This window comes from Coloeus monedula, assembly GCF_965178545.1.
Source record: "Coloeus monedula genome assembly, chromosome: 3".
Lineage (NCBI taxonomy): Eukaryota > Metazoa > Chordata > Aves > Passeriformes > Corvidae > Coloeus > Coloeus monedula.
The window spans coordinates 51,213,738-51,227,001 of NC_138783.1; the positions used below are offsets into that span (position 1 = coordinate 51,213,738).

A 13,264-nucleotide genomic window follows, 5' to 3' on the forward strand; every position below is an offset into this window, starting at 1 on the left:
TATATATATATACAATGAGAAAAATGCATATAAAACTATAAAACTAACTCCACCCCCCAAAAATTATCTCTAGACAATACAGAAATCTGATACTGCTCATATGCATTTATTATTTTCAGCTAGGGATAGATCTATGCAACATTAAAAAAAAAAAGCCTTTTGTAAGAACATTAAACTTTCAGATTGAGAGGGGAATTATATAACCAGTTTTATATTAAAGCAGCATAGAGTAATATTTTATGCAAATATGCTTCTAAATTAATTCATATCTCTACAGTTTGCAGAAATATAAAAATGTGGATTCTAACTCCAAACTGTTATATCAGTTCTGGAAACCTCGTGCTTAAATCCTATCACCAAAATCAGATCTGGGGAAGGGGACCAAACTTCAAAGATAGAATGAATCTGAATTCAGTTTATGTGTTATCACAATGATCTACAGAATAAAGATGAGATACTGTTGATGAGATACAGAAGGTTTCACAGAGAAACCTGAATTAATGAAAAATTGAGTCACTGTGTAATTACTTAAGTTAAAGTACACCCTGCAAATAAATATCTGCCGCATAAGGTGTATTCTAAGCATGTTTTGCATACAACAAAGCAAAACAGAGCCACACAAAGCTCAGTAATTGAGTTTTCACTCATCTCAGCTTCCCTTAGACATGTTCTCCTTCTTTCTGCTCAGAAGGGAAGAATTCATGTGTCTGTGGTTTCAGGATATATTTCTTAAACCATGGGAAACTAAGTGTTGATTACAGTCCTGTGTTGGGTCACCATTGTAATCCTTTAAAATGTTGCTAAATTATTCATCTACTGAATACATTTTATAGTACATGTGCTTCTTTGTTGCCTTAAAGTAGATTAAAAACAGTAGTTTTATTTGCATGTTTATCTATTAATTTTGGTTGCTATACAGAAAAAGATCCCCTCTTGCTAGTTGGCAAATTCTCAGAGCTGGAAGTCAGCTTACAGGCTGAATGTACAACCCACCAAGGAGTATTCATTTCCTGTATTAGGCTAATGCAATGTCGTTTTTACTACTATTGTTTATGTAATACTGTAGAAGTTCTTGCTCTCCTTGTGTTCTCACCTGAAAGAGCAAGAGAACAAGGTCTTTGTCTTGATGGCCTTGCAATACAGATTTGACAAATTACATTTGTTAGAGCAAACAATATATGTGAGAACAGAAAGCAGAAGAGGAATCCAGTGATTTCCAGAGAAGAAATTGCCAATGAAAAGGTGAAAACAACAGGTAACTTAAATACAGGGACACTCCTACATAGGTATTTTAAAGATTATTTAAATATGATTGACCAGCTAAAAAAGCAGTCTCTAATGGGAGTAGACAACAGAAGTGGAAGAATACAGATTCAGGGAAAGTTTGAACCTCAGAAAAGGAAAAAAATATAGTAGTATGATAAGACTGGATAAGGCTGCAAATGGAAACCCTAAATAGGTATTTGAAAGTAAGTGTGTGTAGAGGAAAAGATAATGGCAATGAGGATTATAAAGTCATAGTGATCCACAGAGAAATATTTTTGTTACAAAATAAAGAATGAAATAACCTAAGGGAGAAGATTGTGCCAGTGAAATTGATAGATAAGGCTAGGTCCGATTTCTGTAAGTTAAAGCAGTATTTCTTGCTCATGAATTTCTTGATCTAGAGCTTTGATATGAGTTTGTGAAGAAGACTATGTAAGAAAAGGTAAATTAGAGTCTAGTCCAGAAAGAGGAAGGTGACATTAAGAGATGAAGAGATTCAGACAGAAAAATGCTTTCAGTATTTTGAGAGACTGGAGAAGAGTGATGGGAAAAGATGTGTTACAGTAGAGCTTTTGGGAGAAAGTGACAACAAACTGAGAGTGAAGGACAGGAGTACAAACTAAAACCATGGGAGAAGACTGTGTAAACCAAAGAAAAAGAGAAAAAGAAAAGCAAAAGGAAGAAAACAAATGAAAAAGCTGTGGCAAAAAGTAAATTCAAAATGAGAGTCTAGATAGAAGCAGAACAAAACAATATGTAGTAATGGAGATCCAAGGGAAAAAACTGCCTGCCTAGACTTTAGTATTGGAGGAAACAGTATTTGCAGTAGGTAAGGAACTTTCAGCCACTCTGAAGTGTATATATAGAGAATTGTGTAATTGCCACAAAACCTTAAAAACTATTTTAAGTCTTGCTTTTCAGCTTTGACAGATGCAATCTGGTTTCTGTCAGTTGTCTTGAAAACATTGCTTTTAGTATCATACTTCTGAGTCAATTCTGTGATAATCTGTTCCCTGCTGCCTTGTATTTCCCTCAGACGCTTTCCCTTATCCGATGTATTGTGGTGGGTTGGCTCTGCCTGGATGTTAAGTACCCACCGAAACTGCTCTACTATTCCCCTCTTCAGCTGGGCAGGAGAGAGAAAAAATGAGGAAAAGGCTCATGGGTTGAGATAAGGGCAGGGAGAGATCCCTCACCAATTACCATCATGGGCAAAACAGACTCAGCTCGGGGAAGTTAGTTTGAAGTAATTAAATGAGAGCAGGCTAATGAAAAATAAAGCCAAATCTTAAAACCACCTTCCTCCCACCCCCTCCTTTCTTCTCTGGGCTTAACTCCTAAATTCTATTCCACCTCTCCCCACCCACAGAGGGGAATGGGAAATGGGGGCTGTGCTCAGTTCACTGTACATTGTCACTGCAGCTCCTTTCTCCTTGGGAGGAGGACTGCACACTCTTCCGCTGCTCCTGGGAGACAGCCCTCCATGAACTCCTCCAAAGTGAGTCCTTCCTGTGGGCTGCAGTTCTTCATGAGCTGCTCCAGTGTGGGTGACTCCCACAGGATGCAGTTCCTCAGGAACAGACTGCAATAGTGGGTCCCCTGTGGGATCACAAGTCCTGCCAACAAACCTGCTCCCACATGGGCTCCCCTCCCCATAGAAGCACAGGTCCCTGCCAGGAGCCTACTCCAGCACAGGCTTCCCAGAGGATCATGGCCTCCCTCAGGCATCCACCTGCTCTGGCATGGATTCCTCCAGGGTCTGCAGGTGGATCTTCGTTCCCCTCTGGACTTCCATGGGCTGTACGGGCACAGGAGCCGCACGATGGGCCGGAGGGGAATGTCCACTCCAGAGCCTGGAGCACCTCCTGCCCCTCCTCCTGCACTGACTTGGTTGTCTGCAGAGCTGTTCCTCTCACATATTGTCATTCCTCTCTAGTGTTCTTCTGCAGTTTTTCCCTGACTCTTAAGTCTGTCATCATAAAGGCACTTTGCTATAACTGGCAGGCTTAGCTTTGGTCAGTGGCAGGTCCATCTTGGAGCCAGCAGGCATTGGCACTATTGGACATGGCAAAAGCTTCTCACAGAAGCCACCCCTGTAGCCTCCCCTACTACCAGAACTTTGCCACACAAACCCAATACATGCCTCAGGCTAGTTTTTTTAAAAGACACTGTATGTCTTAGCCTCAGTTCTGTCCTGTGTAGTTAATTTTGATATCTCTGCCTTTTTTTCATCATTAATATATAAATATTCTGTTGATATCGTTCCATTTTTTGTGTACATGAAATTGAATATTCATAGTTTATGGCTAGGTGACCTTACCACCTGAAGACTCATTTTCTCCATGTGCATTTCATCTGGAGCAGTGAATATTTAAGTTGCAGAAGACAGAATAGTTTAAAACAAGAATGCTAGTTCAGAATTCCATATAGTCCAGTGACTTGACCTGAAAAGTAAACAGAAGGAAAAAGAAAAATGGAAGAACGAATTCTGACTTGAATCACATAGAATGTGAATATCAGCGCTGTTTTCAGATTTTTAGGAGAAATAGGATGGAGTTATGGTACAATGGGATGCTCTCAATAATTGCTGTTGAAGAAGTTATATTTTTGTAAATCAGTTGCATCTTCATGGAAACAGAGATCAGTATTTGAGAGCATGATTCTCTAATGTGGTAGTCAAGATGTTTGGAGAGAATAATTGTCTTCCAGTTTCTGTTGCAATGACTGCATATTTGTACTCAGTGGAAGAAATTCTGGATTTATTATGAGTTAGATTGGATTGAGTTAAAACCAATTTTTAGTGAGATTCAAAGGTGAGGAGGACTGGGTGTCATCTGGTAAACAGAAGTGAATTTGGGTCTTCTTTTTGCTAGGTTTGAGCAGGACAATCACAGATATATCAGGCAAAAGGTGTATGTCACTCAGACAAACCCCCTACATGCTCTCTCTCTCCTCTTACAAATCGCTGGAAAGACATTTTTGTTTGACATAGGATGTCTTAGAATGACCATATCCTTTCCTCCTCCCTCCTTTACTCCCACCATAAAGGATTCAAATGAGTCTGGGTGCTGCTAAAAGGCAAGGGAGGGATCGAAGTGCTATTGAATGGAAAAATTCATTCTCACAGCTCAAGCTTGTGTTCAATGTAATCGAGTACCCCACGAATTTCTCTTCTTGTTGGCAGAGAAAAAGGCGTGAATTTTATTCAGAATATTAGTAATGAGTGAGATGGAGTTATAATGAAAACATTGTGCTGCTTTATAGCTTTCACAGCAACAAAACCTTTACATGAAATGACAGTAATCAGTATCATAGAATAACAGTATTTAAATGAGTATATTGAATACAGATATGAATTGTATTTATATAATATAAGCACTTGACTTCCAAGAGAATAAAAATTACCTTAAAATTATGTTAGAGGTCTGAGATAAAGCAAGTGAAAGCTCTGAATTTCTGCTAAGGATTAAAAATCCAAAAAGATAGGCACAACAGGCCATGGCAGGATAGCATAATAGGGCACCCTGTAGTGTTCAGCTACTAAAAGTTTAATCCTTGATTATGAATTTTATTGCTTTTGTGTATTTGTCTCAGATGCTTAAAATAATGTTGTCATGGAAGTTTGGATTAATATTTTTACATAATTTATTGTAATTATATCATTTTTCTGGTTTCTGCTTTTTTTAAATCCATCAACTGCTTCTGGTTTCAGAACCTCTGCAATGATCCACAGTCTGCTCCACAATAATATTCACAAAAATTACATATGTCTTATAAAGAAAAAAAGTGATGGGCAGGAATTGTTAGAAGACAGAATTATTTGTGTTCAGATCAAGAACATATAATGTTTTTCAGTCAGGGCAAGCTAGAAAACATAGCATAATTGTTATTGCAAATATATACAGGTAATTGGGAGGAGGAATTAATTTAAAATCAAAATAATTCTAATATTAAAAATGTAAATTTATTAAAATTATAATATTAATAGAATTTTAGGATAAATTAGTATCATCCAATTTCTCTGTATATTGTTTTCCATTTTGTAGTTCTGGATCTTAATCTTACACATTTTCATTTATATTTTACATAATGTTCACTATATGGAGCACTTAAAAATCTGGATAGATAAAAACTTATTTTCTTTCAATATTTCAGTTCTTTGTGGTAGTTTATACTACTCACCAAGTTGAGCTACTGTTAAATTTAATATTCTATTTAAATTATAAATCTCTTCCTCACCACACAGCCTTTCAATATTCACAAGTGCAAATGAAGTGATTGTGCAATGGGATTTAGGGTCCTCCAACAAGAAATTATATTGTGATGATTTTGTATTTATTTCAATTATTTTAATTAATGATCTAACACATAATAGGATTCTATGATTAGAATAAATGCAAAGATGAAAGTATATTTATGAGATACTATTCTTTTGAATGTGTCTTTTAAAAACAAATTTCTAATGCTTTAAGAGGAAAAAAATAGGTTTGATTTTTTTCTTTGAAAGAAGGCAGCCTGTGTTGACTGTTGTGAATGATAGAATAAATTAATTGTAAAGATGTGGAATAAAGGTAGAGAAACTATGGCCTCTGGAAGTTTGAATTCCATCTTTTATTTTCCTCTTTTTTTAGATGTTTTCACTATTTTTGCATCCATGCTGTCCTTTTGTATATTTTAGTTACTCTTAAGGACTACATAGGCATGAATTACTTCATGCCTTTTCATCTTGGACAATTTACACACAATTTATATAACATGGCATAATTCCTTCAAAAATTCTTTTTTAATTGAGGAGTTTCCTAACTTGTTCAAAAATTTCATAGAAGGAAACAGAATGTTTAGAATAAAATTCAGATAATAGATGAATAATACAGTAATAACAATTGTGATCTGGTAATCATGAGCTGCTTTGATTAACAAAATTTCTAAATGATCAGGATATGCAACGAAATAAGTTTGGGTTTGAATTTAATGAAAGTGACCCTCTTTAAAACATTCCCTATGGGACTCTGGCAAAGAGGAAGAAGCAACTTCCATCCCTGTAGACACGCTGCCAACAATTAGTTGAGTAAGAGAGTTAATGGAGTAGTGGTAGAAATCCAAGTTTCTGGCAATGATCTCAGTACTCAGGTTCTACTGTCAAATTAAGGATTTGGTCCACTGTTAACCCCTTCCCTGCAGTGGAATGTGGTGACTGTCCAGTACCTGAGCTCTTTGTCCCGAAAAGCTGGTAGCTGTTTCCATTTAGTAAGAATTGGGAGTATGGTTTCACATAGAATTAGCAAAAGTAAAGACTCTGCATATTAAATCTCTTTACTTCTGCCCCAAAGTAATGATAAAATTGCATATCCCGGAACCATAGTCTGCCTCATAATGACCATAGAGCCATTCTTCTCACCTTGAGGCAAAGTGGAACCTACTCTTTTCAATTAAATGAAAACACAAGAAAGATTAAGAGACAGAATTTTTTTAAAGATTTTGACATACCAAAATGCAAGGAGTAAACAAAGCTCAGTTGTATAAATAACACAGCACGTGTTTATCGTGGTTGCAGTGAAGGAGGTAGTCATTGTGAACTGGAACTAAGCTACATATGTCTGCCACTGATGGGTAATTAGTCTTATGGTATAGAACTCAAGATTTGTTTGTGCAAAATGTGTTAGTGCCAATAAATATACTCAGATGTTCAGTGCAGAAAGCCATGCATACATGTAACTATGACATGCCATGTTTTTCTTTAATTCTGCCTTTATGAAGTATTTTGATCTGCAAGAGGCATTTGGATTTTGACAGAAACCTGCTGCATGAGTCCTTGTACTGTTTTCTTAATCTGTCTTAATTTCATTAACTACAGGAACCCTTTACAACATTCTTTCTAAATGCAAATGACGGCAAGTTTGACCACCCAGATCGAACCTTCTCTTCAGTGGCCAGGTCCTGGAGGAACAGCCAAAGAGATACCTCAGATGTGAAGGTAACATATATGTTAAATAAGTGGATAAACATGCAATTTCATTATGGTATTTTTGTTTGTGTAAAGAAGGTGCTGTATTATATTTTATATTTATATTTAATTTCTTTATATTCAGTATAGTGTAATGTATAGTGTAAATGTATAGATGTTACTAAAGTTTATTGTTCTAACACAATCAAAGATTCTTTGAAGTTGAGTGGACAAAAGGTGTTTTGTTTTAGGAGCAAAACAACCTAACTGATCTAATTTAGATCAGATAATCAGGAGATGGAGAAAAGCTCAATAAATTGTTCTTTCCTGCTGTTAACTCAATATTTGGCCCACTCCATAAAACACAGCAGGAATTGGATTTGACCTTAAAGTGTCATATTGTTATAGCTTGCCTAGCTCTGGGTTTGCATTGCCTGGGGCAATTAATAAAGCATTAATGACAAGACCCATTTAAAATGTTGGCTTTTCTGTACAGCTTTAGCTTTTACTTGAATGTGCCTGGGGATATTATGCAACAATACACATTAGATTAAAACAACTTCTACATGATATACAGAAACAGCCAGAGAGCAGGGTGATTTTACTGTTGTTATTCCTTACCTTTGTATTTACCTTGTTAAATACAAAGGGTTATTGTTCATAAACATGGGACCTTATCAGAAGGAAAAAAAATACAGTAATACTTCAGATAATATGGTCCCTTCTTGATTCTCATTTTCTAGTAATAAAGTAGGTAAAGGCTGCACTATACCTAAAATTGCTCTTTTTTTAAAAAAACATTTTTTTATAGTGAATATGTTTCTCTTCTATTTGTATACTACTACTCATACTAGGAAATGATTAATTCAAGGTCCTATTGCCATCATATTTTTTACTTGTCATGGCAAAGATAAAAAAAAAAAGATGTAAATTTGTTGATTTATTTTTATTCCAGAACTCCTGTTTGCATAAATATTCCAACAGTCTCAGAAGAGTATGTGCACAAAGCATGCTGTTGTTTTTCAGTTACTAGTTAGAATAACTAATTGCAAATTGTATGGCCATCCTAACATGGGAGAAGATGTTTTTTAAAGAAAAGAAATCAACTTGAACCTCCTACAAATCATTTTATGTTTATTCATGCTCTTCTGGAAGTCAATAGTATTTTAAGTACCATCACTGTTACTCTTATAAGAAAAACAAAGGAAATTTCCAAATTTGAGGTAATATCTACTATATTTGATATATCCGCAAAGTGCTGACATTTTGATTTTTACTTTTCAATGAAATTTGGTTTTCCTGGAATTCCACTAGAATATCTGGGAAAGTGACTTCCTAGGAGTGGGGCTCAAACAAAGGATAAGAGCTTTAAACTGAGAAATAAGGGAAGACAGTTGGAAGTGACTGTAATCTTCTTGTCTGGCTTTAGTACACAGGAGGAGGGCAGTTAAATACATCAAGGCATTGCAAAAGATAAAGGAATATCTGTGGACAGACTGAGAGATGGTATTCAAGTAGGGTATATAATTAGTGAAAGGATTGTTCCTGAACTAGCAACCAAATGAGTTATCAGTAAAACAATTAACTGAAATGTTTGTACAAAAATACCAGGAGTCTTGTGAACCAAGTGGGATAATTTAAACTGCTGCTGCCAGCTATTGCAAGCATGAAGGAATTAAGAATGGATAACAGCTGCATTGCAAAATGTATTTGTATTAAAATAACCCAAGTTACTGAAATAAAACAAGTACTAAAAAGATACTCAAACCCACATACCTTCAGAAAAGGAAGGCAAAAGGTGAAGAAGTGAAGTAACTATGTTCTTTCATGCCATTGAATGTAAAAAAAGGGAGTTTGGGATAGCAGGTAAAATAGTAAAAGTTAAGGGTCAGCATTGCTCTAGGGGAAAGATTGTAAAACAATGTGTTCCAGAATACATTTGGCAGTCTACTATAGAACCCCCAAATCAGATTCATATATATATACATTTCTGTTATGTCATTAGAAAGAGAAATGCTGTGTGGAGCTAAGTCATTACAGAAAATCTAATATGGGAGTAAGAGATGACGGATGTTAGCCAATAAATGTTTTCTCCAGATAATCCCTGACCTGTCTGTTCAGGGATACATTAGGGATTAAATATGCCGTTTAAAATAGGGATTAGTTAATTAATGAAGATACAGGGAAGGTGGGTTTAGAAAATAACCTTGAATTGATTTATTATGAATTGATTCAGCTTAAGATGAAAATAGATCGATAAAAGCAGATTCAAAAATGAGCTGAATCTTTAAGGGATGCTAAAGCAAATAGAAAGCATTCACAAATTATCTAACAACAAAAAAAAATCCATAGAAATTAGGGGAGATTTAATACCAGCATTCGATGTGTTGCATCACCAAAATAGTTTATTGTATATTAGTACAAAGCCACAACTGGAATAAATCTACTGAGGTACACTTCAGTAGCATAAGCAATATATGTCAATGCACTGCTGTTTTGTCTTCAGTTTAACAAGGAAACTTTAAGATCAACAGGATGGCAGAAACCTTATCATGAGACCAAAGGTTTATCCTTAGATTATAATAACTAGAATATCTCATGGCATCTAAGTTCCACCTGAAACAGTCTGATTACTCATTCTTTCAGAGCTATTTTGCTGTCAGAGAACATAAGTTACTGGGGTTTTTTTCCTTTTCCTTGTCGAGTTTTTTAGTATGAATTCTTGCTGGATAAAGCAAATGGTTAGTGCTTTCTTTGCTGGAAACCATCTAAGATATACCTAAACTGGAGTTAGCCATAAGAACATAAGAAAATGTGTTTAAGGAGTTGGATACGGGTAGAAAAATGTGTGTATGTGTGGGTTAGTTAATGTCTAAAAGTGAAGACATAAATGCTATGAAATATGCAGACATATGAAAGTGAGAAGAATTGTTTGTGAAGGAACAAAGAGGTAAACCTCAGAGGAAAGGGATCAGAGTGGGAAAATGCTTACTTAAGCAAAAGAGTATGAAAAATTAAGGTGAAATTGAGTATTATCTGAGTTTGAGTATCCCCACACAGGGAAGTAGCAAACACCTTATTTCTAAAACTTTTTTTTCAAAGTAGACTGGCAAAGTACTGGCAAGGCCCTTTCATTTGCAGAGTCTGTGTTTCTTAGTGATCAATCAAGAATGAGTATAGCAGCTAATAGTTGCTGTTGTTTGTTGCTTAAGATCTTAATGAACTACATTTCTCAATGCCATGACATCAGGGCCAACTTTTCCCTGAGGCTTTGAAGTTCATTCTGCAAAATGATAGGGAAGTGGACTAGTATTAATACTACAAATAGCTCATTTTTTTTTCAGATTAGTTGTGTTACAGCCTGGAATGACTTACAGGCTTTTCAAATATTTTAATCAAGTTTTCAGGGACTTGAAAAGCAGTGAGGTTTGGGGAACCACCAAGAAACCCCCACAAAATTTCCACCCATTTTCATCACTCTCCTAAGAGCATCATCCACTGTCTTGTACAACAGAAAGGTTTCAGCTCTGAGAGTGTGAATCATTCAAAAACTCGTGGTCAGCTGTCTGGAAACGTCTAGTGTTTATCCAGCAATCCTGTGAGAGAGAGTGTGCAAAAGAGAAGATGGGTAGAGGTTGTGCGTGAGTTCAAAATCTGAAGGCAGGCTCTCTGTTGAAGTTTTCTGCATACTTGTGTAGCTTCTTCTGGCTCCACATGGAGCCATAAATGGATGGGCTTGGCAGTGTGGATTTCCATGTGATATACATGCTGTAAATTGTTTTCCCATCCTAAAGATTTTTTGAGTCCTTATAGTAAATATTTAGTGCATGAAATACAAGCTATCCATCGAAGTAGCAAGCTTTAAAAACTGTTAAGACTAGCCAGTGTTCATTATTCATGTATTCCTTATCATACATTTGAAATTCATCTGAGCTGCTTTAAATACATTTATCCCTGATCTTATTAATCTCATTGATTATCGTGGCACAGGTTATGAAATAATTTTAAAACAGAGTGTGCAATGAATTAATCTGACATTCTTCATTGCTGTGTGTTGTAAGTTGGCCACAATTTTTGCTTTCAAGTTCTGGATTAAATAATTATATTAATTGCCTTCATTCTTTATTAGCAAGGTCTAATTTAAAAAATATATAATTTTTTTAGGAAATTAAAATTGGGAGGGTTTTCTACATCAGTTACTGTTTAAGAAAGAGGTCTATGAGGTACTTTATCTTCACATGCTTAAGTAAGTGCTGAAGTAGGTAAATTTTAACTAATGAACTGAGATTTTTAAGTACTGCAGACACTTTCCATAACTGTTCTTTTACAGCCTCAATGTTGTTTAAAAAAATCTATCCAAACCACTTGCACAGAGTTCTGCATTAAAATTTAAAAACCAAATACCTGAAATTTGCAAAAGAATGTGTATCTCTTTAGGAAGCTACATTTCTCTGGGTCCAGTTCCTTTCCTCCTGTGTGTGTCCTCCCTGGCATTCTGTCTCTGTTTCTCCCTTTCCTTTCCCTTCTTCCCTCTCCCCTTTGAATATGCGTAGTCTCTTCTGGAACTGAATTATTTCATGCTGAGCTAATGAAAATAGGGCTGTGGCAGTAGTTTGATCAGCCTGAAAAACAAGCTGTAATTCTGGCATCTTGAATTGTGGCAAAAGGTAGACCACCTTTGAAAAATGTAGTGTATACTAGATTATTGCTCGGCAAAGGATTAAAGATAGACCATTTTGTTCCTTACACTTGGGTTGTTTTGGTTCATTTTCAAGAAACTCGTTCACCTACAGTGGATTGAACAGAATTAATACAGTATGTGCTGTGTTAGAGTGGTAACACACAAGGGAGAACCTGGATAACACAGTTTATTTTATTGTGTCTCCCTTTATCAACATCGACCTTCTCTTGAGATAATCAGTACAAGCTGGAGGAAGAATGAACGTTCGCAGGGTGACCTTTGAGGAAGCAAGTCACCCGGAAATGACCATAACTTGGCCAGCTTGCACATTTTTTCCTTTCCTCCCCCTCTTTCTCCCCCCTCTAGTTTTTGGTAACACTGACTTCCCCAGAACCTCCTGTTCAGACACTAATCTTTCCTAATGCCTCTCAAACTTGTTATACTACGTTTTGAATAGTCTGATTAGAAGTTAGAAAGGTAGCTCTGAGAAAATGTCAGTAAAGTGCCTTAGTGTGAAATGGAGGAACTCATGACTGACTCATTGACCCAGTACTAGGCTGTTGTGGAATTAATGGATGCCAGGGGATCAACCTTTTGGGAGGAAAAGAAAGAAAAAGAAATGGAAGCTTTAATACCTTGAAGTGAATTATACTTGGAAAGTGAAAACGTCTGGGTTGAATTTTATTTCATTGGGAGGCCATAAAATGGTATACCCTTAACAAAACATATTAAACAGAAATGTCATATTTGATGCAAGTGGTGTACAATTATAATAGTGTTAATAGCAGTCCTCTATCACCTGAAGACATATTTTTAAAATTTAATTTCTCAGCAGTTTGGATTTGTCACAGGCTTGTAAATTAGAAAATGCATTTGGGGGATGTTTTCTTACATGAAGACACAAGGTATATAATACTGTTAACTATACCTTGGGGTTTTAGTATAGCTATTAAAATAAACAAGAGATCACAGTTACAGACAAGAAATGTCTGTTATAATATTCATTTTACTTTTTTTTATACACCCTTCAGTAGCTTTACTGCATCATTCTTCATGTGAGAAGAGCCAAGCTTCTCGGGTGGTTTGAAAGGTAGATGACTATTAAATGATAGAAAGCTAACCTGTCTTATTAGAAGTGTGAATGAAAGGGGAGCAGAGGAGGTTGCCAGCTTGTGAAATGTCAAGGACAACTAGACAGAAATTACTGCAAATAGATTTAGATCACTGGAATCCCTACTTTTATTAACTCTTTGAACTCTAGCTATTTCTTGTGGTAAGAAATTACCCATGACAGGTAATGTATTCAGAAAGATTTATTTAGAATCTTTGATACGTTTTGGCAAGAGCAATGAAACCAATAACATTTACTGAAT

At 35.8% G+C, this 13,264-nt stretch overlaps 1 protein-coding gene across 4 annotated transcripts in view; it reads left to right on the top strand.

Moving 5' to 3' along the window:
- NBEA (neurobeachin) overlaps positions 1–13,264 on the top strand; it is a gene marked incomplete at its 5' end in the record, with an annotated part of 466,147 nt that overhangs the window by 393,351 nt on the left and 59,532 nt on the right. For all 4 annotated transcript variants that reach the window (XM_082279412.1, XM_082279411.1, XM_082279414.1 and 1 more), the window contains one exon: positions 7,121–7,240. In XM_082279412.1, coding sequence (XP_082135538.1) covers positions 7,121–7,240 — 120 coding nt within the window. The remainder of the gene's footprint in view (positions 1–7,120; positions 7,241–13,264) is intronic.